The sequence below is a fragment of the Tursiops truncatus genome, chromosome X, assembly GCF_011762595.2.
Source record: "Tursiops truncatus isolate mTurTru1 chromosome X, mTurTru1.mat.Y, whole genome shotgun sequence".
NCBI lineage: Eukaryota > Metazoa > Chordata > Mammalia > Artiodactyla > Delphinidae > Tursiops > Tursiops truncatus.
In genome coordinates, this window is record NC_047055.1 from 90928700 (window position 1) to 90954165 (window position 25466).

Sequence of the window (25466 nt, forward strand, 5' to 3'; positions counted from 1 at the left end):
TTCTTTTCCTGAAGCAGCTGGAGAAAAAAGGCATACTCACGTGGAACACCTTGAGAATAATATCAAGATAACAATTACAAGCTGCTATGGTAAGGACTCAAAATGGAGTGAACCTTATGTTTCGAGCACTGATGGGGGGTGAGGTGAATTTCGGAAGGCTTCTTGAAGAAAGTGAGTCTTGAGCTGGGCATGGAAAGTAGTTTAAGCTTTGCACTGCTGGAGATTAGAAGGCAAAGGAGCCTCTGAAGGACAGATGCAGCAACAATGCAGTGGTGAGGATGGCCTGCTGACATCAGGGCACAGAGGCCCTGACCAGAGCACAGAGGCCATCTCCTTGGCATCCCCCTTCTTCTGGCAGCCTTGAGAACCAGACTCAGGAGCCTGGATCTGTTCTAGTGAGCAAGAGCACATCCCTGTGGAAGAAGAGAAAGGATCAATCTGGCCTCCCTTCTGTTCCTTGTGCAGTCCATCTCAGGATGCTTGCTGGGGCCTCTGCCTGAAGTGCTCTGCCCCCCACCCTGCTGAGTCACATGGTTTCCCCCTCTCCTCTCATCTTTTCCCTCAAATGGTACCTTCTCTGTGAGGCCTTCCCTGTCCACCTTATTTAAAATTATAATCAACCCCAAACCACAACACCCTCTTTGCCTTTCCTACTCTCTTTTTCTTCATAGCACTTATCACTCTCTAATATACTACATGATTTTCTTCTTTATTTTCTTTAGTGTCTGTTTTGTTTAGTTATTTTGGTTACACCTGTTAGAATGTAAGCTCTCAGGAGAGCAGAGACTTTTGTCTGTTGTCACTCACTACTGTGCTCCCAGAGCCTGGAACGGTGACAGATACATAGGAGGTGCTCAAGAAGTATTTGTTGACCTATGTGATTTTAAAATTTCTAATAGCTGCATCGAAAAAATAAATAAACAGGTGAAATTAGTTCTTGTTAATCCTCTCGGGTAGCAATGGGGGAGCTATAGCATTATTGACATATGATAAACTGCACGTATTTAAGGTATAGAGTTTAAGATTTGACATGTATACACCTGTGAAACCATCCCCACGATCAAAGGTCTTTTTGCCCCTTTGTAATTATATATGTTTAATAGTATATTTTGTTTAACCCAATTTATCAAAAATAGTCATTTTTACGTGTATTCAATATGAAATTGTCAATGAGGTATTTAACATTTTTTTATACCAAGTTTTCAAATTCCAGTGTGTTTTACACTGTGTGTAAAGAAATATTTGTTGAATAAATGAGTGAATGAACTGACATGGAAGTCATTTGAGGATGGGCTGGACTGGTCCTTGCCTGGGATCAGGAGGGAGAGCCACGGAAAAGGTCTGGCTGGTCACTGAACCCATCATCCGCTTCGACCTGGTTTGTAAGAATCTCAAGTGGTTACTGGGTCAAAATGTCTTCCAGAGACCTTCTTTACACCAACTGAGCAGTGGCTCATGGAGCAGAGATCTAAGTAAGAGCTTGAGTTCTGAATGCACAAACCCGAGGTTAAATTCTGTTTCCCCTGACGTGCAAGCTGTGTGACCTTCGAACAAGCTTCTCAACCTCTCTGTGCTTCAGAACTCATCTGTAAAATGAAACATACAATTAGCAATTTACTGACTGAGTAGTTGTGAGAATTAAATTAAATTATTTAATTAAAACCATCAGCCTAGTGTCTGACAAATGGTGTTCAATAATTATAATTAAGAGGCTGGGAAGTTTCATGATCAAGAGTATCGGCCTTTGAATGTCTGAATTGCAATCCTGCTGCCACTTAGCAGTTGTGAGACCTTGAGCAGACGATAATTATTTCACCTCTCTATGTCTCAGCTTCTCCATCTGAAAGGGTGGCCGTGAAGATTAATGAATCAATACATGTAAAGTGCACAGAACAAGGCCTGCACGGGGTAAACAGTCTCTGTCAGCTGTTGTCATTATTGTTTGTTAATATTATTCCTGCAAGGCTTTGCCTAATTTCTCAGCCAGTACCATCCCCATCTTCCCTATTTCTCCCTACATGGATGATTCTGTTGCAGGAAGGTGGACCCCTTCCAGGGCCCGAGAGGGGGTTCTTGTCTAACACCTGGAAATGAGTTGTCCAAGGAGACACACGTGCTGACAAAGCAGGAGACTTTTTTAGGAAGGGGCGCTGGGCGGAGAGCAGGAGGGTAAAGGAACCCAGGAGAACTGCTCTGCCACGTGGCTCGCAGTCTTGGGTTTTATGGTAATGGGGTTAGTTTCCAGGTTGTCTCTGGCCAATCATCTTGCTTGGCCCCTAGTCTGACTCAGGGTACTGCCTGGTGGCGTGTGAATCTCTCAGCCAAGATGGATTCCAGCAAGAGGACTCTGGGAAGTTGGTCCTCTCCTCCCTCTTTTGGCCCCTCCCGAATTCACCTAGTTAGTTTTCAGTGACAGCACCATGTTCCTTATCAGGACCTTCTGTTGTGAGACAACTCAGGCAATCGGGGTCTGGCCAAGGTGGGTGGTTTCAGTCAACGGTTCCCTAACAACTCCAGGCCTTTTCTGTGCTAAGTGCTGCTGGCTTGTTCCAAAAACGTCGTCACTGTTGTCTACCCCGTCCTCCAGCTTCGCCCATGTGATGATGCAATCAGAACCCCGTACTGGGGCTTCCCTGGTGGTGCAGTGGTTAAGAATCTGCCTGCCAATGCAGGGGACATGGGTTCGAGCCCTGGTCCGGGAAGATCCCACATGCCTCGGAGCAACTAAACCTGTGCGCCACAACTAGTGAGCCCGTGCACCACAGCTACTGAAGCCCGCGCGCCTAGAGCTCGTGCTCTGCAACAAGAGAAGCCACCGCAATGAGAAGCTCCTGCGCACAGCAATGAAGAGTAGCCCCCGCTCGCCGCAACTAGAGAAAGCCCGCACGCAGCAACAAAGACCCAACGCAGCCGAAAATAAAACAAATAAATATATTTAAAAAAAAAAAAGAACCCCTGTTGACCACAGGCTCCAAGTGCTTAGAAATGAGAACAGATAAACAGAGGAAGAAAGCCATTTGCCTAAGTAGAGCTTCCTTCCCTCCTCCCCCATAGGGTAGATTAAATTTCTTTTCTTCCAAACTGGAAATATAGATCAAAAGTTAAGCTTGGTCCTCCTAGTTTGTTTGTGGCCCAAGCATAGTCCTTTCGAAGAGCCGTAAAAGTCATTGAGTTCTAGAGGGGCCGGATGGCCTGCTCCACAGTGAGGAAGGCGACATTCCCATGAACGGCAGAGGAGACACGGAGAGGGAAAGGTCACTGTCGAGAAGCGGGATCGAAGAAAGGCCAGGCCACCTGTTCTTACTGCAGAGACTGGGGTCAATGTGGGGAATAAGATGGCAAAAGGGCTTCCCAGATGCGACAGACTTCAGGGTGTGCAGTCTTTGCCTCAGAGAACAAGGGTCAGGAGAAGAGCAAGACGTCTGGATCATCAAAGTTGACAAGTGATGTACTTGCCGCCAAGCCAACCCGTCTCAGAGCCCTGGCCCACTCGTTAGGGGGAGAATTGAGAGGTAGATTTCAGATGTTTTTACTGAGCCTGCCGAAGCTCTTAGGCTACAAAATAAGGCCATGTGATAATCGAGTTGGTTGCTGGTTTTCAGCAAGTCTGCTTTAGAAAGTCAAACATAAATCTTCATGCCAGGGTGTCTGATTCTAGGAATTTACCCAAAGGATATTAATCAAAAATGTGGGCACGGGGCTTCCCTGGTGGCGCAGTGGTTGGGGGTCCGCCTGCCAATGCAGGGAGCGTGGTTTCGTGCTCCGGTCCGGGAGGATCCCACGTGCCACGGAGCGGCTGGGCCCATGCGCCATGGCTGCTGGGCCTGCGCGTCCTGAGCCTGTGCTCCGCAGCGGGAGAGGCCACAGCAGTGAGAGGCCCGCGTACCGCAAAAAAAAATAAAAAATTGTGGGCATGGATTTATGGGTACGAAGTGGTTGTATAAACGACGGGGCGTTCGTCATGATCCCAGTACTGTCAGCAACATTCATGCAGTGAGTGCATCCTGTTTGCCATGTATCATTTTGGTTAATTCTTACAATACCCCTGTGAGATGGGTACCATTATTCCAAATCTAAAGATAAGAGAACACAAATGTTGAACAACTTGACTGTAGTCACACAGCTATCAAGTTTCGGAGACCATTTTGAATCCATTCTTTGGTCATTTAAAAGCCACCCTGGGGACTTCCCTGGTGGTGCAGTGGTTAAGAATCCGCCTGCCAATGCAGGGGACGGGTTCGAGCCCTGGTCCGGGAAGATCCCACATGCTGCAGAGAAACTAAGCCCGTGTGCCACAACTACGGAGCCTGCGCTCTAGAGCCCATGAGCCACAACTACTGAGCCCACGTGCCACAACTACTGAAGCCTGTGAGCCTAGAGCCCGTGCGCTCCGCAACAAGAGAAGCCCCCGCTCACCGCAACTAGAGAAAGCCCATGCGCAGCAACAAAGACCCAACACAGCCAAAAATAAATAAATAGATTTATTTAAAAACAAAAGCCACCCTGCATCTCTTCTCCTGTGGTTCTATACCAGCCCTTTTCAGACTTTTACATTCTTGAAAATTACTGAGAACCTCAAGTAGCTTTGGCTCAACTGACTCCATCTCTTTGTATTTTCCATATTAGGAATTGAAACTGAGGATTTTTAACAATATCTATTAATTCACCTAAAATAACAATAATAACCCTGTGACAAGTTAACATTTTTATGGAAAAAAAGTGATTTCTAAGGCAAACACATGAGTGAGTGGCATTGACTTTCATTTTTGCATATCTCTTTCACATCTGGCTTGAGAGAAGACAGCTGGCTTCTCATATCTGTGTCGGCATTCAATCTGTTGTGATATGTTGTTTCGTCCCTGAACTGGGGACTTACTCTGATGTCATGATTTCTTCGGACGAGACAGGCCTCCCTGGACAATATTCTAAATAGTAACAATCACTGGACTGTTTCTACAACAGCCAAATCTGAGGCACAAAACTCTCATGTTACCTTTGGTCACGTCAGATAAATTTAGACGTTCCCGCCCTCCCCTACTTATTCCCTGAAGCTTGAAGACTTGACATTTTTATGTCTCTAACAGTAGTTCTTTCCTGGGTTTGTCAGAAGCTTTCTCTAATCTTCTAAAAGAATACAGTTGGCTGTCCGTATTCGCAGATTCAACCAACCATGGATTGTGTATTATGTTTATGATCGTGGTTGGTTGAATCTGCGGATGCGGAACCCGTGGATACAGAGGGCCGGCTCTGGGACTTGAGAATTCGCAGATTTGAGTATCTGCTGTGGGTCCTAGAACCAGTGCCCTGAGAACACTGAAGGACAACTGTAATTGTTTTTATAAACTTAGCTAAGATGCTACCTGCTTGGACGTTAAGACACCAAAGACACCAAAGACTGTCAGTAAATGAGAACATAAAAAGGGTGAAGTGTTTTATTCTTCTTCATCACGGTGCTCTTTACATATTGTTTGGCTTCCATTTACTCACACAGAGCCCTCTGTGGTGGTCACTTCTCACTCCGGTTTTGGCTTTAGAGTTCTGAACACACCTCCTATCTAAGAGCGTTCCTGATTTAGGAGGGCTTTGGCAGCTGGTCTCTGACACCATTGAGTTGCTGGTATGATTGCTGTTGGTGCAGCCCTCACTGTGTTTAGGACCCCATTGAATGAGAATCCCTGGGCTTCAGCTGGGGTGACGTTTCAACTGGGCTACTAAGCTGGCATCTCTCAAGAGCAAACTTGGAAGCCCCACCCCACCTCCATCGTATCCCTTCCATAAGACACGTGCTGTACAAAGACCTTATCCTTGAGAAAGGAGGGAGGGATGGTAGAGAGGTGCCCATCTCACAATGTGTCCCTGAGTTGAAGGTTAACGGGGAAGGAGAAACAGGTTACTGTTGTTGATGGGGGGTCCCTGTGCAGGTCATGGTTTTCCGGGTAACTCTGCCCTCACCCAAGAGCTGTTCTTCACCTTTTCCCGAGCCAATCCATGAGTCAGACTGGAGTTCTCAGTTTCTTAAGCGATTGTCCCTAAGTTCCCAGGAGTTGCCATGGCTGTTGGTGCAGACCTTGGCAGTGACAGAGCAGGCACCAGTTAACCAAATCTGCTGGTCTCACGCTCTTCTTCAAGCCATCTGCTGGTGATTTCTGGCAGAACCAAAGTGTTTGTGAAAACAAGCAAACACAAAGCCCTGAATAACTAAATTATCTGGCCGACTACCAATTTCTTCCCCTCCATTCTTGGTCCTAAAGATTTTTGCGACAAAAATGGGCTGTTCTTCCCATTTAAGGGGTGGCTATTCAACCTGCTTGTGGGTTTATCTCTTTCTGATGCCCTTTACCTGTGGGCACAATGCCACACTGAGGAGTCCAGGGAGAGGTCTCTGTATGCCGGTCTCGGATGTACTCTGCCCTTGCGAGGTAGCCTGACTTGGTTCTTCACAATGGGAGCTCCATCTCTCACCCTCTTTGTATAAATGCATCTCTGGTGTGTGGTGGGAAGCAGGGCAGGTGCTGCTGGTGAGGATCTATGGAGGCCAAAGTAGGTGACTTGAAAACAAGGAAGTTAATAATAGCATAGGAAACCTGCTATAAACTGAATGTTTTTGTCCCCCTCCAATTCATATATTGAAATCCTAACCCCCAATGTGATAGTGTGAGACGTTGGAGCCTTTGGGAGATGATTAGGTCATGAGGACAGAGTCCTCATGAATGAGATCGGTGCTCTTATAAACAGACCCAGAGGGCTCCCTTATCTCTTCCACTATGTGAAGATACAGTAAGAAAAGGCCATCTATGAACCAGGAACTTGGTCCTCACCAGACATCAAATCTGCCAGCGTCTTGATCTTGGACTTCCCAACCTCTAGAACTGCAAGAAATAAATTTCTCTTGTTTATAAAGCACCCAGTCTATGGGGGTTTTTTTGTTATAGCAGCACAAATGGACTAAGACAAAATCTAAGTACAAAAGATCTTTTTAGAATTCAGGACATTGTGTGCCAAATAAATAACAAGTTCAAGGTCACACAGCTGAGATGATATCCAGCATTTATTGTGAACTTACTGTGTGCCGTCAATCTACGCCAACAGGTCCTAGGCGTGCAAAAATAATAATTACAGTAGTAACAGCCGCAATAATAGCAACAACAACATTTATTGAGAACTGACAACATGCCAGCCACTGTTCAAAGTAACTTATGTGAATCATCTCACTTCGTCTTTCTAGTACATCTGTGAGGTAGCTACTGTCATCCCATTTATACACAAGTAAACTGAGGACAGAGAGCTTAAGTAACTGAACACAACTAGTGAGTGGCAGAGCCATGACTTGATCCAGGTAGGCTGACTTGAGTCCGTGATCTTGCAGCTTAGAGTCCAATGGGTGACGCAAAGTGGTAAATGCATGAAAGCTGGTACAGTGGAGTTAGTGGCAGGTGAAAGGTAAACGGGGAGCTCTGGGACCCTGAGAAGGCCACGTAACCCAGTTGTTTATGGTAATCTGGGCATAATTCCTGGAGGAAGATGATGAGGCCAAGAGATGTTGAGTTGGAACAACGAGATTAAGCAACTCACTCGCTCGGTGTCAATCAGTTTCAGAGAGGCAGTGCTGGGGTGGGACCCACATGTGCTTTGCAGAGAATGATCCTATAGATCCATCCATAGGTTTCTACTGAATAACTTCTATGTGCTGAGCTCTGATGGAGGCATAAGTAGAGGTTTAAAAAAGTCAGCATGCAAATTGCGTGGTATGTGAATTGTATCTCAATAAAGCTGCTTTTTTTTTAAGCCAGCATACACCTAGTTGATTCTATTAAATTCAACATTTTTAAAAATAAAAGAAATGAAGGCTCCTTGGAGAAACGGCGATCCTAGGGCTGTGGCAGAGACAATAGACAATGAGCCTGGAGAATCTTCTAGTGCCAGAAATGAAGAAAGTGCTCAAAAAAAAAGAAGGATGAAGCCATGTCAAAAGGACACAGGAGCCCCCAACGACCACAGATGGAACAATTTGAGCAAGAAAATAAATAATGTAGTATTGGATTATAACCCAAAGTATAAAGTGAATATATATAAGTCCATACTGATATAAAGAAGAGATTGAATAAATAAATAATAGGGGAGAAAGAGGCAAATATTCCCTAGAGAAGAATTTTAAAAATGTACGTGGATACCTCCCTCCAGGAAGTAGTGTTTACTCCCTACCATCTCCTCTTGAGCATGGACTGAACTTAGTGACTCTCTTCCAAGGAACAGAGCAGGGAAAGGGGGAAATATAACTTTACAGTGGAGAAAGCTGGCAGGTACCACCTTAACCAAGGAATCAAGTTAATATCAGCAGGGATAAGTCAGGTGCCCCCCAAGGTGATGTGATGAGAAGGGCACTTTCCTCTGTTGTATTCTTCCCCCAAACCCACAACCCCCATCTAAAAATGAAAAAAAATTCACACAGATCCAGATTGAGAGACATTCTACTAAATACCTGACCAGTATCCTTCCAAACTGTCATGGTCATGAAAAAGAAGGAAAAACTGAGGCACTGTCACAGACCAAAGACCAAGGAGACTTGATGACTAAGCGTAATGTAATATCTTTTGTGGGATCCTGGAACAGAAAAAGTACATTAGTTTACAAATTGGTGAAGTCGAATAAAGTCTTAGGTTTTATAAATAGTCATGTACCAGTGTCAATCCCTGGGTTTTGAGAAATGTACTATGGTAATGCACGATGCTAACATTAGGGAAAACTAGTTGAGAGGGATATAGACACTTTCTGTACTATCTCTGCAACTTCTCTGTAAATCTAATATTCTAAAATCAACAGTATACTTAAAGCATAAAAGAAAAGTCAACAAGTGTTGGTTGGGATGTGGAGCAATTAGAACTCTCATACATTTCTGGTGAGAATATAAAGCAGTAGAACCACTTTGGAAACTGTTAAACTCGAAAAGTTAAACATACACCCTCCATGCAGCTCAGCCATTCTGCTCCTAGGCATTTATCCAAGAGAAAAAAAATATATGTATATAAAAAGACCTGTACAAGGATGTTCATAGCAAACATCCACAATGAATGAATCAAAACTGGAAAGAATCATCAACAGAGGAGTGGATAAACAAAGCATGGTACATCCATACAATGGAATACTACTCAGCAATCAAAAAGGACTTGACTGCAGCACGGATGAACCTCAAGAACGTCATGCCAAGCAAAAGAAGCCAGATAAAGGTGGACTCGTACATACTGCATGATTCCATTGTTTAAGAAATTCTAGAACAGGCAAAACCGATCTATAGTGACAAAAAACTGATCAGTGGTTGTCTTGGGCCAGAAAGTGGACAGGAATTGACTGGGAAGGGGCAAGAGAGAACTTTCTAGGGTGATGGGAATGTTTTATATCTTGATTGTGGTAATGGTTACACAGGTGCTTACAGTGTGTCAAAAAGTTCTCAAATCGTGCATTTAAAATTGTTTCTTTGGGTGTAAATTATACCTCAGTAAAGTCGACTAAGAAGTGTGATAGTTAATTTTATGTGTCTGCTTGGCTAGGCCACAAAAGACATTTGATCAAACACTATCCTAGATGCTTCTGTAGAGGTATTTTTTTAGATGAGTTTAACATTTAAATTAGACTTTGAATAAAGCAGGTTATCCTCCATAATGTGAGTAGACCTCATCCAATCAGTTAAAGGCCTTAATAGAAAAACACTGAGGTCCCCCAAGGAAGACGGAATTCTGCTAGCAGATGGCCTTTGGACTTGAACTGCAACTCTTCCCTGGGTTTCCAGCCAGCCAGCCTGCCCTGTAGATTCTGGAGTTGCCAAGCCTCTACAATTGCCTGAGCCAATTCCGTAAATTAATCTCTCTCTCACTGCCCCCCGCCCCCCTCCTCACACACACATACATCCTATCGGTTCTGTTTCTCTGGAGAACCCTGACTAATACAAGAAGAAAGGTAAGCCTGTATGATAACTCTTCCCTGAGAATCTTAGGGCCTTGTTGGAGAACAAAGAACCATATGACCATAGGATTAATTATTAAAATAGTTTCTGTAACTACAAAATCAGTGTGAGATGAATCTTTGCCAAATGACTGAGAGTTATTGTGAGATCTTGGTTGACTGTGGACCTTGAGTTACTCCAATTTGGTTGCAAGATGATGTCAGAATGCATGGCCTGACTTCTGACTCAGGTTTTCAAATGAACCTAAAGTGGGTTTTGTGGATGTACCTGAACTGCCATTAAGTTAAGCCTCCCAGAGATGACATACAAGCTGCCATGTTAGTAATCCTTGGAGAAATATATGCCCTTTGTCTCTGTGTCGAAGCGTCCCTGCTCTTCTGGGAGAACCAGGCAGTGTAAACATGTCACAAAGAGAACCTTGAAGTTGTGTCTCTTTTTTTTGTGGTACGCGGGCCTCTTGCTGTTGTGGCCTCTCCCGTTGCGGAGCACAGGCTCCGGACGCGCAGGCTCAGCGGCCATGGCTCATGGGCCCAGCCGCTCCGCGGCATGTGGGATCTTCCCAGACCGGGGCACGAACCTGTGTCGCCTGCATTGGCAGGTGGACTCTCAACCACTGCGCCACCAGGGAAGCCCTCTTTTTTTTTTTTTTTTTTTGGCTGCACTGCTCGGCGTGCGGGATCTTAGTCCCTGACCAGAGATCAAACCCCGGCCATGGCAGTGAAAGAGCTGAGTCCTAACCATTGGACCACCAGGGAACTCCCTAAGTTGTCTCTTCTTTCTGCTTTGACCTTGATCTCTGGGAACTCCTGTGTTGACCTAGCATATCTGATTCCTTGGAGAAGCTTGCTCGGCCCTGTTTTGTGGCTCTTCCTACAGATACTTGCATTCCTGCAATCGGTTTTTCATCCCCTTCTAACTCGTGTAATATTTATAGTTGTCATTTTCTGACCCTCCACCATGCAGAGTCTCCTGGCTCTGAGATATTTGCAAGTATCATTGGCAAATGAGATTAGGTAACCCCACTTCTGTACTGGCATTTACATTTTACATGATAAGTGTTCCAATTTCAGAGAGAAACCTTTCTATTGTGTTTGGTGTGGCACCAAATTTCTTTAGGTAACAGGGAATTTTGCTGGAAATCTTAATGCTAAAAAGTTAAGTTGGGTTCTGAGGACACTAAGGAGCTAAAACACTTGAGTGTATATCACATATTGATAACATGATTTTGCTTACAGATATTTAACAACTTGGCATATTTAACTACTTTTCCATTGTAGTAAATGTTTCCTTTTAAAATTATCTTGTATCTCACAGGGCAAATCCTACCCCTTCAGGGGCCCATTCCCACCTATGTGGAATCCAATTGCCTGCCTAGATCTTAACAACCTTTGGAGGACGATGGACGACATGGGACGAGAGGTAAAGCTTCCTAAAGCTTCTTTGATGACATTTGTATTCTTCATGATAAGTTTAGTCCTTAAAAGAAAGAAGGTGAAGCACGTCAACAGTGCCTGGCACATTGTGTAGCACAGTAACTTGCAGTAAAGATTTGTGAGATGAATAAGTGAGTTTCTAACCTCTAAAAGAATGACATGTCCAATAGGCTGCAATTTGCATACTACTGATGAGGGGGGAGAAGATCTTCTATCATTCAGCTTTCCTGGGATGATGTTTCTAATTTAGAATATCCTCAGGACATAGCAAGTAAGGCTTCTGGTACATCTGTCTGATCTTTGTTAAGGAGTTGATTTTTTAAAAATTATTATTTATTTATTTTTGGCTGCGCCAGGCCTTAGCTGTGACACGAGGGATCTACGTTGCCACGTGTGGGATCTTCAGTTGTGGCATTTGGGATCTTTTAGTCGCAGCATGAGAAATCTTTAGTTGTGGCATGCAAACTCTTAGTTGCGGCATGTGGGATCTAGTTCCCTGAGCAGGGATCGAACCCGGGCCCCCTGCGGTGGGACCGTGGAGTCTTAGCCACTGGACCACCAGGGAAGTCCCAAGGAGTTGAATTTCTGAATTGTTCTCTCTAAATTATATTAGTAACTTAGTAGTTGATATTTGGAAACAGCCTGATTACAACATAGCCTCCATTTATAGCACAAGAAAGGTTATCAAAAATTAAATATGGGGCTTCCCTGGTGGCGCAGTGGTTGAGAGTCTGCCTGCCGATGTAGGGGACGCGGGTTCGTGCCCCGGTCTGGGAAGCTCCCACGTGCCGTGGAGCGGCTGGGCCCGTGAGCCATGGCCGCTGAGCCTGCGCATCCGGAGCCTGTGCTCTGCAACGGGAGAGGCCACAACAGTGAGAGGCCCGCGTACTGCAAAAAAAAAAAAATATATATATATATATATATATACACACATATATATACACATATATATATAAAATATGGATTGAGTGAATAGGAAATCTAGACAGACAACATGGATTGTGCAGTAAAAAACCACTATTGGGGGAATTTGGAAAACTTGCATTTTGCTTCTTTAAGTTAGAGTTTTGAATACTATTCAAATAGTTATTTAAAATGGAAAATTACATTTGCTTTTCCCCTCTGAATCGTCATCTGAATGTAGATTCCCAGTGATGCCCCATGGAAGGCGCCCCTTGCAGAACAGTGGGACCACATGACGATGAAGGAGCTGCTGGACAAGATCTGCTGGACGGAGTAAGACTCGCCATTAGGCACAGGCATTGACTGTGACTCTCTTTCAGGTTCATTTAGCAATTCCGTTCAGCAGCTATGAACCGAGTAGCTGCTCTGTGTCTATAACCACACCATTTGGCCAGGTGGAGTGCTGAAAAATATTGGAACCATGTCCTGCCCTAAAGATGTCTATACATCAAACCTACTTCTTTGGGATAGTTTTGCATTACAGAGGTGGTATTACCCCCTAAAGTCCTTAGGACAGACCACATTGTGCCACTTCCCTTATTAAGAACAGCTTAAAGATCTCACTTATCAAGCTGTCGATGTAGGGATACTTGTAGACTCCTCACTGGTGGTCAAGTATGGAGAGAGTGCATCAGCACATGCATTTCAAACACCTATGGGATGGAGTGGAATTCTTCAAAGCTTTGAAGAGGAACTTCTAGAGAAGTTCTCTGGATAATTCACAACTGTCCAGGAAACATGGATGACTGGACTGACTGCTTCCCATTAGGGAGAAACGTGTAGCATTGAAAGAAAGTGTTCATGAGTCATGTATTAAATTGTGGTTGGCAAAGTTGGGAACTATACATGAGCTGTGGAAGCTGTTTAGACAGACAGCGTGGAAAGGCCTCCCTGCTCTTGGACAGCAGGGAAAAAGGAAAGGATAAGGGTTCCATCTCAAGCACATGGTGAATTTGTGGTAAGCAAAGTAAGAAAATGGCATTGCTATGAGACTGCTTGCCCATGCTAAACAGCATTAGTTGAGAATGTGGCTCTGGGGTTGATGCCTTCATTCTCTAGGCATTGTGCGGGGGGGGGGGGGGAGTTGGAGCAATGGCAACTAAAAGTAAAAAGTTTTTAAGGATATCTGAATCTAATATATGGAAATAACCAAAAGACATAAAATGTACATACTTCTTCATACATAAATTCAACTTCTTAGAGTTTAGCTTAAAGAAGGAGAGAGAAAAGAAGAGAGGGAGAAACGGAGAGAGAAAGGGAGAGAGGGAGATTCAAAGCATTATTTTTAAAAGGAAAATCTAAATGTCCCATAATAGAAGACTGGTTAAATTAATTATGGTTTGTCCGAAAACTGGAATACTCTAAAATCTTTAAAAATCGTGTCGAAGAAGAATATTTAATGGCTTGAAAAACATCATACTATTAAACAGATAGAAAAGCAGGCTGTCATCAAGTATGTACAGTGTGATATATCATCTCATTTCTAAAGAGAAAACTGTGCATTCACTGCAAGCAACGGATATCCATCAGAATGTTTTTTAACATCTAATATTACAATGCAAGCAATTATCCACGTCATTAAAATTCTTCATCAAACGTCATATTCATGGTTGCAGACTATTCCATGGGAAGTGAATACCATAGTGTGTTTATCTATTATCATTTGACGTTTCAGTTACTTCCAGTTTTTAATCATTACCGTTATTATTATATAATACTCTATGATGAACATGTGCCTCTCCTACGTCTTCAGCCTTCGAAAGCAACCAATTTTGAAAGAGTAAAACCCTTTTATTGTCACGAAATCAATGCCTATTATTAATTACATCCTTTTTAACACTTATCTGATACTATTTACCACTCTGTTTTAGAATGTAGTTTGTAATACAACTTATTTTGTTTGTAATAAAATTGCAGTATTTACTTTTAAATTTTATACATGAGATTTTCAAAATATAGTGAGTATTTTTTACCTGCATTTGTTTTATAACTCCTGTTACAAAAAGCTTTTAATAAATTCATTAGGTCTTCTCTCTCCAGAGAGCTTTGAAGCTCATTGAAGATAGGACTAATTATATTTCTTTGGTCTCACAGAGATCTGAGTTTTTCTGCCATAGTCCTTGACCTAATCCTCCCCTTAGTGAATATTCTAGGTCGTTGGCTGACAAAAGAAAGCATTCTGAGATGTTAAGAATATATGAACACAAAGTAATTTTTAAATTTTTCCTAAGCAAGATAAGCATGATGTCATTTCCTGGTTTTAAAGGAAGTAATATCCAGAATATCCAACCTACCGTGGTTCAAACTAAAGCACAATCACATATTCAAAGACTAATGTTGATCGTTCTTTCTGTTATCATTTATAAAGTGGTTTTCAAAAACAGATTAAATTTATGATGTAGTCACAGCTATGTAAATACACTTTTTAAAACCTATAACTAGAAAAAGAAATGCACCAAAATGAGTCTAGGGATTATCTTTGGGGGGGCAGAAATGTGGAAGATACTCATTCTCTCATCTTTTTACTTTATGAATTTTCCAAATTTTATATAATAAGTGTATATTTTTCATGTAGAAAACATAATAACGTTTATCTTTTAAAGAGTCAACAGGGCAAGGAACATGAAAATATTATTGCACTAGCTTCCTTGGCCTTCCATCCCTCGGATATTTTTCTTCTCATTTCTCTTCTCAGTAAAGCTCCTAGAGTAAATCAGATAAAGGATTAAGAATGGCCTGGCCCTCCAGAGACAAATTACTTTTAGATCTCCCTTGATTTCAAACCAGGGTTATTTCTTTCTCACCAAATAGGCAACAGTAACAACTAGAATCACAGCTCTATTTTTATATTTAATATCGGTTATCTAGCTAGGGCAACATTAGGTTTCAGTGATTTATGACTCCCTTGTACCATCCGAATTCACCTATACAATAAAGAACAAAGAAAACGGGACATCAGGAAGCAGCAAAGGATGTTTTCACTTTGAAGTAATATTTTAAACCAATCTTTGGGTATTTGTTTTAGATAGAAGGCAAAAATTGCCTCTGCAAAAAAAGCATGAGTCAGCAATTTCCATCCCTTCAGTTATCATGAGGAATCTTGCAAAACTAACTTGAAGTCACTTCAACATATATATTACACTATATGCAGGCTTAATGATGGGGACTGTCACAAAAGTGCTACAAGTAACTGGTATGTGTGTTAGGTGCGATTCTACAAACTTCCAGAGTCAAGGTACACTAGGGTAGAGAGGTGTCCCTTGGTCAATATTTGTCCCTTCAAGGTTGTCAACTGACTGATTTTAAAGCATTTTGAGGTATTAAAAGCATGAAGTTTGAATCAGGTATGATGTGGTTTGCAGTTGTACCATTTAGTGAGCTGTGCGCTACATGTTATTAACTTCCCTGAGACTCAGTGTTTGGGTTTGTGAACTGGGGAAGAATAATGACTGTCATTTTTGTGACAAATCGATAAGACAATGGGTTTTTAAAAACCATGGAGTGTGAAAGAGTTCAATAAATGGAAGACGGTATTATTTATTCCAACCATTGTCAGCACTACCAGGTGGAAAATTCTGCCTCAGGTATAACCAGATTCACAACATGCAAACTTTATGTCAAAGTCAAAAGCGGGATTGGTCCTAATTAAAGATATCCCAGAGTACACATTACTACTGGTGAATTTTAGGATCTGTTAGATTTCACTGAGCTGTTGGAATTGCATGAGATCATTCACTTTCTGGTGTGGCTCCAGATAGGACATAACCTCTCATCATTTACCTGCCAACCTTAAGCAAAAGTTCGTCTATCTATACTCCATCAATCACTTTTTCCCCTCATCCATTCTTTGAGCTGGTCTTCCATTAGACAGTAAAATAACTGAATAGATAACTGACTAATTCTGTACTTGGTACAGCACCTAGCATATCCTTTGAGCATTATGGATCATTTAAAAATAATGTTTAGGGAGTTTCCTGGTGGCCTAGTGGTTAGGATTCCAGGCTTTCACTGCCGTGGCCGGGGTTTAATCCAGTTGGGGAACTGAGATCCTGCAAGCTGTGTGGCATGGCCAAAATAAATAAAGAAAGAAAAGAAAAGTAATGTTTAATTGATATTTCCCACCAACCATGTATTCGTTCAGTCATCTAACAAGTAATTTATTAAGTGCTTACTACGTTCCAGTCACTATTTTATTAAAGAGGATACTATGGTTAGCAAGAAAGTTAAGATCCCTGTCTCACTGATTGATATTCTAGTGGGGGAGACAGCAATAAAAAATAATAAACCAATAATTAAGATAATTTAAGACAGTGAAAATAGTTTTAAAGCTACCACACTGTGGTAAAATGATAGAGGACGCCAGGGTGCTGGGAATATAGAAGCTGGTGCTCATTTTTCTAGACATATAAGAGTTCATCTTTCTGAGGGGACATTAGAATAAGTACAGAAGGTACAGGATGAGATAGGAAAGGTAGGCATGGGCTAGATCACTTAGAACTTTGGAGGTCTTGGTAAAAGATCTGAATCTTATGCTGGTTTTGATAGGATGCCACTGGAAAGTTTTAAGCGAGGGAATGACATGACTTAATTTACACTATAGAAAGAGCACCACAGAGGGGAGGGCAATAAAAACCTTTTGGCTTCAAGTGTGGTACACAGATATTCAGTGAGGACAAGTGGAACGAGAGAGACAAGTCTGGAGGAAATAATTCTAATCATCCCGGCAAGAGATGATGCCAATTTGGTGGTAATGAAGGTGGAGTGATGTGATGAGAGACAACAGGACTTCCTGATGGATTGGATGGTGGGAGAGTGATGGAAAGAGAGAAATGAAGGTTGATTTCTGGAGTGTTGGCCTTAGCAAGTGGGTGAATGGTGATGCCTTTTACTGAGATGGGGACGCCTAGGAGAGTAGCAAGTGTGTGGAGAGCAGTCGTAACAGCATAGCATATGGAATACATGCTGATTCTGAGCTAGGTCTTTTGATTAAGGGGAAAATATGTCTCCTATTCCCCAAATCTCTGATGTCATGTTTTATAATACTAGGTTCTAGTGACAATTTTCTGAAACTTGCTAAATTGTTCTCCACTTAGAGCCAAGTTAAGTTTACTGCTTGAATAATTTCCAGAGAATGAAGAAGATGCTCCCCTGCATTTGCCAGCTTTGCTCTTGTTTCTCCCTGAGCAGATCTTCGAAGCAGCTTGCTACTCTCTTTGTGAACCTGTGTGTCACCGCAGAGACGCATGAGGTCTCCGCTCTCTGGTTCCTGTGGTATGTGAAGCAGTGTGGGGGCAGTGCCAGGATCATCTCAACAACCAATGGAGGGCAGGTACCCATTCATACCCCGACCGTTGAAACAGAAAACCACCACTGCCTAAGTGAAAGATTGGCATCATCCTTCAGTCATGAAAGGATGGAACAGGAGGCAGGCTTGTGGCTTTTAGAGCTTAATCATAGCAGCTCAAAGTGACAGTCTGTTGTTAGGTACCCAGTGTGACAGCCCAGTGGCCAATGTCATTTTAAAATTAGGCTTGTCTCCTTTTTTTATGTTCTTTTGCAACTTTCCATTTGGATATACATCCGATGATTATTTGGTAAGTTTGTAAGAGACCAGCTGATGAACATAACTTGAGTGCTTCTTGGAAAGCTGAACAGAAAACGTCAGAAACGTATTTTCAGTTTAAAACACACACACCACATGGAATTCATTCATTCATTCAGTGCCTATTTCCTGAGCCTCAGCCTTGTATAATGTGCTATGCTGGGCACAGTAGGAAATGGATTAGAGTTCTTAGCTAATCTCCTCGACAGTCATTTTCCTTTCCTTCCCTTCCTCTTCCTGCCCCCTCCTCCATCTCATCACCCTCTTTCTTCTCCTTCTCCCCCTCCCTTCTCTTTCCCCTTCTCCGTGACCTTCTTTCTAGACCTATTTGAAATAGTCTTTTTAAAAATTAACTGAACTGAAAATTTAGGAGAAAACAGTCAGCTCAACTGTGGGCGCAATCACGCAGGACATTAGGAAGCTTTTGCAGGTGGGTGCGGTGAGGTGAAATGGCCTCGGTGGCCACAGAAACAGCAGGTACCTGACCCAGGGTGAGACAGACAGACTGTAACAGGGAGTAGGCTGGCCTGGGGGTGGCTGGGCCAGCAAGATTCTGAGACTGAGTAACAAGGAAACAGGAAACAGGCCTAGGTGTGCTCGGGCAAGTGGTGGCCCAGCAACTCAACCAAAGGATGCAGGTAGGACACAGAGCAGGGGTCTCGGCCAGGCAGGCGGGACATGGGAGTCAGGCTGAGGATGTCCAGCTGAGTCTGGAGTCTGGGAGTCCATCAGAACATAGCCTGGAAGGCTCGAAAACGTGTGATTTTGTTGAAAGCCAGCAATCATTGGTTAGAAAACAATGGTGAAAGACACGACCCACAAGGGCAGCATGAAATTGTATACCTCACACAGTAAAGATATGTGAGGAAAACTAGCAACTTAGCAATTTATATCCATTCCTATATTTCCTACCCACCTCTTGGGTCCTTTTTTCTTTCCAGGAGAGGAAATTTGTGGGTGGATCTGGTCAAGTGAGTGAGCGAATAATGGACCTCCTTGGGGACCGAGTGAAGCTGGAGAGGCCTGTGATCCACATTGACCAGACAGGAGAAAATGTCCTTGTGGAGACCCTAAACCACGAGGTGTATGAGGTAACCAAGAGCCTTAAACCAGGGAGAAGAGACCAGAGTCCCATAGATAACCAGAGCTTAAATAAAGCGAAGAATATTCTAGACTTTGTAGACAATGCCTTTGCCAAAAGCAAAAAAGCTACCTCTGGGGCTTCCCTGGTGGCGCAGTGGTTGAGAGTCCGTCTGCCGATGCAGGGGACACGGGTTCGTGCCCCAGTCCTGGAGGATCCCACATGCCGCGGAGTGGCTGGGCCCGTGAGCCATGGCTGCTGAGCCTGCGCGTCCGGAGCCTGTGCTCTGCAATGGGAGAGGCCACAACAGTGAGAGGCCCACGTACCACAAAAAAAAAAAAAAAGCTACCTCTATCTGAAAGAAAGGAAAACAGAACCATAATATTTGGGGGTGAGGGGGGAGATTTACAAAACACATATTATCAACCCTCTGTATTGGGCTCCTACATAATTAGAAAATCAAAGAAAATATTTATTTGATAACTATCAAGTGCCTCCTATGTGCCAGGCATTATTCTAGGAGTTGGGAACATAGCAGTGAACAAAACAGGTAAAATTGTCTGCCTTCATGTGGCTTACATTCTAGTAAAGGAGAAAAGTTGTAATCAGATATATAAAATAGAGACTATGCCAAATAGTAATGAGTACTGTGGAAAAAACCAAGCAGGGAAGGGGGAGAGGGTGTGCCAGAAGGTGAGGTGGGATGATTGGTCATGCAATTTTAAATAGGTCATCAAGGAAGGCCTCACTCAGAAGGTGATGTTTGAGCACAGAACCCAAGGAGATGAGGGATTAAGCCAGGTGGCTCTCTGGGGAATAGTTTTCCAGGTAGACTGAAACAGTCAGTGCAAAGGCCCTGAGGTAAGAGCAAGCCTGGCATGTTGAAGTAACAGCAAGGTAGTCAAAATGGTGGAATTAAGAGGATTGAGGGGAAGAGTAACAGAAGATGAGATCAGAGATGTGACAGGGGTTCCTTTCATGTATGACCTTGAAAGTGACTGTAAGGAACTTAGCTTTGACTCCAAGTGTGATGGGAAGTCATTGGAGGTTTTGAGCTAGGGAACAACAAGAGCTCATTTTGATTCTAACAAGTTTGATTCTTCTAGTTTCTCTTTTAAGAAGAGATTGAGTGGGGGACGAGGGTAAATGAGGGAGAAACATTAGAAAAAGAGCAAAAACAACCCACCAGCAATGTTTAACCACGCCGTTTTTCTTCCAGGCTAAGTATGTGATTAGCGCTATTCCTCCTGTTCTGGGCATGAAGATTCATTTCAGTCCCCCTCTGCCAATGATGAGAAACCAGCTGATCACTCGTGTGCCTTTGGGTTCAGTCATCAAGTGCATAGTTTATTATAAAGAGCCCTTCTGGAGGAATAAGGGTGAGTACTTTTCTTTGCTTAAAAGGTCCAAGAAACTTGGTGCAAAGTCACACATTTGCGTGTAACTGTTTTTCTTAGAATTCGGACGTAAAACATTCATCCAGGTTCTAAGGTCAGTTCCATCGAGTAAAGTACATTGGCACACACTCATGCAATTAAGTTCCCTTAGAATATGATCAACTCTTTCCATAATTCAGTATAAAGTTTACTAATCCTTTCACAAAATCTTGTGAAAATAGGTTATTAACATTTTCTGATACAGGTTTTTAAAGTATGAGTTTATAAAGCCGTTCACAAAGGTGGGGATTCTGAAAATTTCCAGGCAATTTCTCACTAGTGTCAAGATTCTACTATATGAAATTAAGTTCATTTATGCGTTCATATATATTCAATAAGTGTGTGGCTCTACTGGATAGAACATTACAGGGATGCCCACTAAAATACTAGATTCTGCAACGATGGAAATGTTCCAGAGCGGCTCTGTCCAGGACAGCAGCCACTAGCCACGTGTGTGGGTATCAAACACTTGAAATGTAGCTAGTGAGACTGAGGACCTGAATTTTTCAATTTTATTTCATTTCAGTTGCTTTAAAGTCAAATATAAAAAGCCACGCATGGCTATTTCATTTTAATAGCTTTAAATTCCAATGTAAAAATGCCATGCATGGCTACTATATTGGACAGCACAATGCTAGAGTCTTATCACATTGACTCTCATCACAGCTCCTTTTCTTCCGAGAGGAGTCCACGTAAGAACCGTCAGTACCTGGGACTGAGGGCAAAGGGAAGGATGGACTGAAATGAGGAGCTAGATTGCAGAAGGGAGAGGAAGGATGTGCTGGAGGCAAAGGGGGAAAGTTTCATATTCTTACCTTAGGGCGGTTCTTCCTGTATCTACCCCTTTCCACCACATTGCAGCCTCCTGATTCTCCCCCTTTGCAGGAAATTCTGTTTAGGACTGTTATTGGATTGGTGCATCAGTTGAACAAGTAATCTATCTTTCACAAAGGACGGTGCAGTGACCCACCATGGAGAGCTTGCTGGTGCTAAGCTGCTTCCTCTCGTGATCCAGGCCACCCGTTTTAGACAGCTGGTTGCTGGCGAGTGGATAAGGTTTAGGACCATGGAATGGAGATTTTTTTTCTCTTAATGACTCAGAATGCCTTTATTTATGGAGAGAATCTCTAGCTTTCCATTCATGTCTGCAGACCTTTATCTTAGGTCTGCAGTGTGCCAGGCAAGTTCATTGTTAGGTACTAGTATCAAAAAGAAAACCCAAGATGCAAACTATTATATATAGAATGAGTAAACAACAAGGTCCTACTGTATAGCACAGGGAACTATATTCTGTGACAAACCATAATGGGAAAGAATATGAAAAAGAATAGATATATATGTATAACTGAATCACTGTGCTGTATGGCGGAAATTAACCCAACATTGTAAATCAACTACACTTCAATAAAATAAATTAAAAAAAAAAAAAACAGAGAAAAGCCAAGCTCTTCATCCTCAAGAAGAGGCTGGATCTGACTCGGTCCTTATTGGTAATGAGCCTTGAGTTACACTTTAAAAAATGATTGTAGACATGAGAGCCTCTTCAAAGCATTTTCAATTTCTTTTGAGAAATTGAATGTGTTTCCTCAGCCAACCTCTACTGAGCATCTATTGTATGACAGGCGCTGTGCTAGGCATTGGGAATTCAAAGGCATGTTTCCTTGCCCAGAAAATCCAGACTCGGGAGGAAGCCAGTCTTGTAAACTGATAATTGCATTACAATGTATTGAGTACACTGTTGGTGTTACCTAGGCTATTATAGAAACACAGGGGAGGGCTCCAAGACTCACATCCAATACCATTCCTGTTACATCGATAAGCAATTCAATAACAATATTTTGAAGGATTCTGTAAGGGAATGAAATCTGAGGAAGTTAACTCTTGTAAGAAGTTATTTGCTTTGTGTCAGGCTTTCAACGCCATCCCTAAAGGCACTGTGGTTAATGAGTAATGCAAAAGCACAGGGCATATGAGTTAACCAGATTCAAAGGGGGTCATTTTTGCAGCCCCGAACAGCCTAGCACAGTGACTGGCACATATGAGGCACTCAGCAATCAATCAGTCAAGATTACTGTTTGTTTGTTTTGTAAGTACAGCGTGGTTTGGACTATTAAAGAGAAGGTAACTTTTTGCCTTTTGATACAGGTAGCCCTAGCCAGTTCTTGCTGGCTTGTAGAATGATTGTCCCAGGAAATGCTTTCCAGTTTCTTAAGTGTGTAATATCTTTGTGAGTTTACAAGGAAGGGCCCCCTCTTCTTTGCTGGTCTCCCACCAAATCATCCTAAGCTCAGCCACCCTCACCATCAACACCCTGCCCTCCTGGGGTCCCTGCAGGGGCAGGGGGTGCATCACAGCCACCTTAGCTTTGCCTCCCATCCCCACTTACCTGGAGAGAGCAGGCTCTTGCCAAAGCCTTATATCTTTCAGTATCCCTCGCTTTTGCTCATCTACACCATTTCTATTTTCCCTTAAATCTAAATGATTTCAGCTGAAGTTTAAAATAACAGAAGCAGTACCTGCTTTTAAAAAAAATTACAGAAGTGAACTTATTCACTATAAAACTTTCAAAAAATAAAAGTGTATGAAAAATGTCCCTCTCCATTTGCCCCTCCCCCCTTGGGGAACCACTGTTAAAAATGTAAGTTGTTCATCCTTAGAGATTTATTGTAGGCACAGGTAATATTTTCAATATATTGTACACATATATTGAAATGTATATATACTTTAAATGTATATTAAAGAATATGCATAACATTTATATGCAAATATAATTTTAAATAAATGTTATATACCTTCCCCAAACCATTTTTTAAAAAAATCATAATACACATTATACTGAAATTTGCTCTTTCCTATTAATGGTATGCCACAGACATTTCTCCACATCAGTGCATTTAAATCTACCTCATTTCAACAACTGAATAAACAGTATTTCACTGTATGGCTCTATCAAAATGTGCCCGATAGGTATGCTGATGATAGGCATTTCGATTGTTTCCCAGTTTTTGCTATTATACACTATGCTACAATAAACAGCTTCCTTCATATTGCTCTGAAGATTTGAATAGGAGCATTTCCTTTTGATAAATTTGTAAAAGTGCAATTACAAAGTCAATTGACTTGGGTAGACCAGCTAATTAATGTTTTTAACTTTCTGCCAGTCAGTAGGGGAAAACGTCCCATTTATCTATAATTTGTAAATTTCATCATGAATAAGGCTTCAGGGCTGTGTGAAATCATTTTGTAAATTATCTATTTATCCTGTGCTTATTAATTTTTTTCTGTATGTGTTGCAAATATTTTCTCCCAGTGTACCAGTTTTTTTTAATTTTTTTATGATGGTTTCATCCTCCTATGAAATGTATCTACATTCGGCTTTTCTGGACCAACAATTCTTTTCCACTGATTTTTGCCACTGGGCTCCAAATATTTTTTATAGCCCTATATTTAAAAAATTAAACATCAACTACCACTGAATATATTTATTCCTAAATTATGTACATGGACCACTGGAAAAAGTGTATTGTTTTTCTTATAAAATATACAAGAGTAGTCATTTTTGAAAAGCTGGAATTGAAAAATAAGATTCTCTAATATCTTTCTCCACTATCCAGATGTGCAATCTAGGTGTGCACACCCCACTTTGGAGAACACAGATTTATATTCTGTAATCCTTTGGCAGCACTGTACTGTTTTAATCCCCGTAGCTTTATAATATGTTTGACATCTGGTAGGATATTCTCTCTTCATTATTTTTCCTGTAATTTTGTCCTTGGTAAATGTCAGTTATTCTTCCAGATGAATGTGATCGTCTTTTCAGAACTCCTCCTTCCACACTTCACACTCAAAAAGCTTCTCCTGAATTATTTTATTCTGAATAGTCCTCTTTGTTACCTCCCATAGGTACAATATCTTCTTTTTTCTCCTTGAGAATGTTACTTGCCACTTTGGGGGAAATTTCTTCTACTCTTTGTCTTTTCTTCCTGAGAGTTCCTTTTTGTTTGTTAGTTTGTTTCTGCTTTTGTCTTTGCTTCTTTTGTTAAAGAATTTTGTTCAATGTCTAGATGTCCTTGAATGGCCCTTCCTTTTTAAGAGTGAGGCTGAACCAGGCTAACTGGAAGTCCCATGTGCATGGGCAGAGCTCCTGAGCTTTCTACCTACAAATGATAGAACTGCTGCTGATGCCACGTGGTTTGTTCTGGCATGAACAGGACTCTTCCCTCTGCCCCTTGTTCCTTCACTTCTGCCCAGTGCACATGCATGGTGCAGAGACCAACTTTGTGCTGTGAAGGACGTGTCCAAGGAGCCCCTCCACCCAGAAAGCAGGGCCTCCACCCCAGCCAGCCTGGTGTCCTGCATGATCCCTCTGTCCAGTCCAGCAGAACCCCAAGTGACCCCTGAGCCCTTGCTCTTTTCTCTTATCACATCCTGTCCTCTTTCTTGTCTCCTTATAACAAGGTGATTCCTTAACTATTTCTGTTGTATTCTTAAATCTTCTTAAATTCTTCGACAAACTTTAAACATTTCTCCATCCCCTATTTCAGTTTTTCTCAATGTTTTTTTAACCCCAGTACACCTGAGGGGCATGCAAGTACCCCTCAATCCAGTGACTGACTAGGACTATAGATGCAAAGTGGGGAGAGTCGTGGGGGGAGAGAGAGAGAAGCAAGTGCAGGTAAAAAGGCCTACAGGTGTGTCTGCTCCCACACAGGTCGGGACAGTGCATACCCTCCAAGTTATTTCTCTGTTCTTTCTTCCTCATTTTGAAACCCACTCATTGGATTTTCTATACAACATTAGTTCCCAGGTCTTCCACCATAATTTTGTTCGAACAACCTCAATTTGCAAGTAAATGATGAAGCAGGAGGAGTGGTACACTGTAATCGGATCTTATTATAACATTTCAAATTCTGCCCTGACATTTTCACCATTGCTCTGTTGTATTCTTTTGTTGAAATTACATATATTTTGTTCAGGAGGGGAATGAGAGAAG

General features: G+C 42.3%; 1 protein-coding gene across 3 annotated transcripts in view; it reads left to right on the forward strand.

Moving 5' to 3' along the window:
• MAOB (monoamine oxidase B) overlaps positions 1-25466 on the forward strand; it is a 111145-nt gene that overhangs the window by 70916 nt on the left and 14763 nt on the right. For all 3 annotated transcript variants that reach the window (XM_019943583.2, XM_019943582.3, XM_073799323.1), the window contains 5 exons: positions 11273-11377; positions 12536-12627; positions 17542-17683; positions 18898-19047; positions 20257-20416. In XM_019943583.2, coding sequence (XP_019799142.1) covers positions 11273-11377; positions 12536-12627; positions 17542-17683; positions 18898-19047; positions 20257-20416 — 649 coding nt within the window. The remainder of the gene's footprint in view (positions 1-11272; positions 11378-12535; positions 12628-17541; positions 17684-18897; positions 19048-20256; positions 20417-25466) is intronic.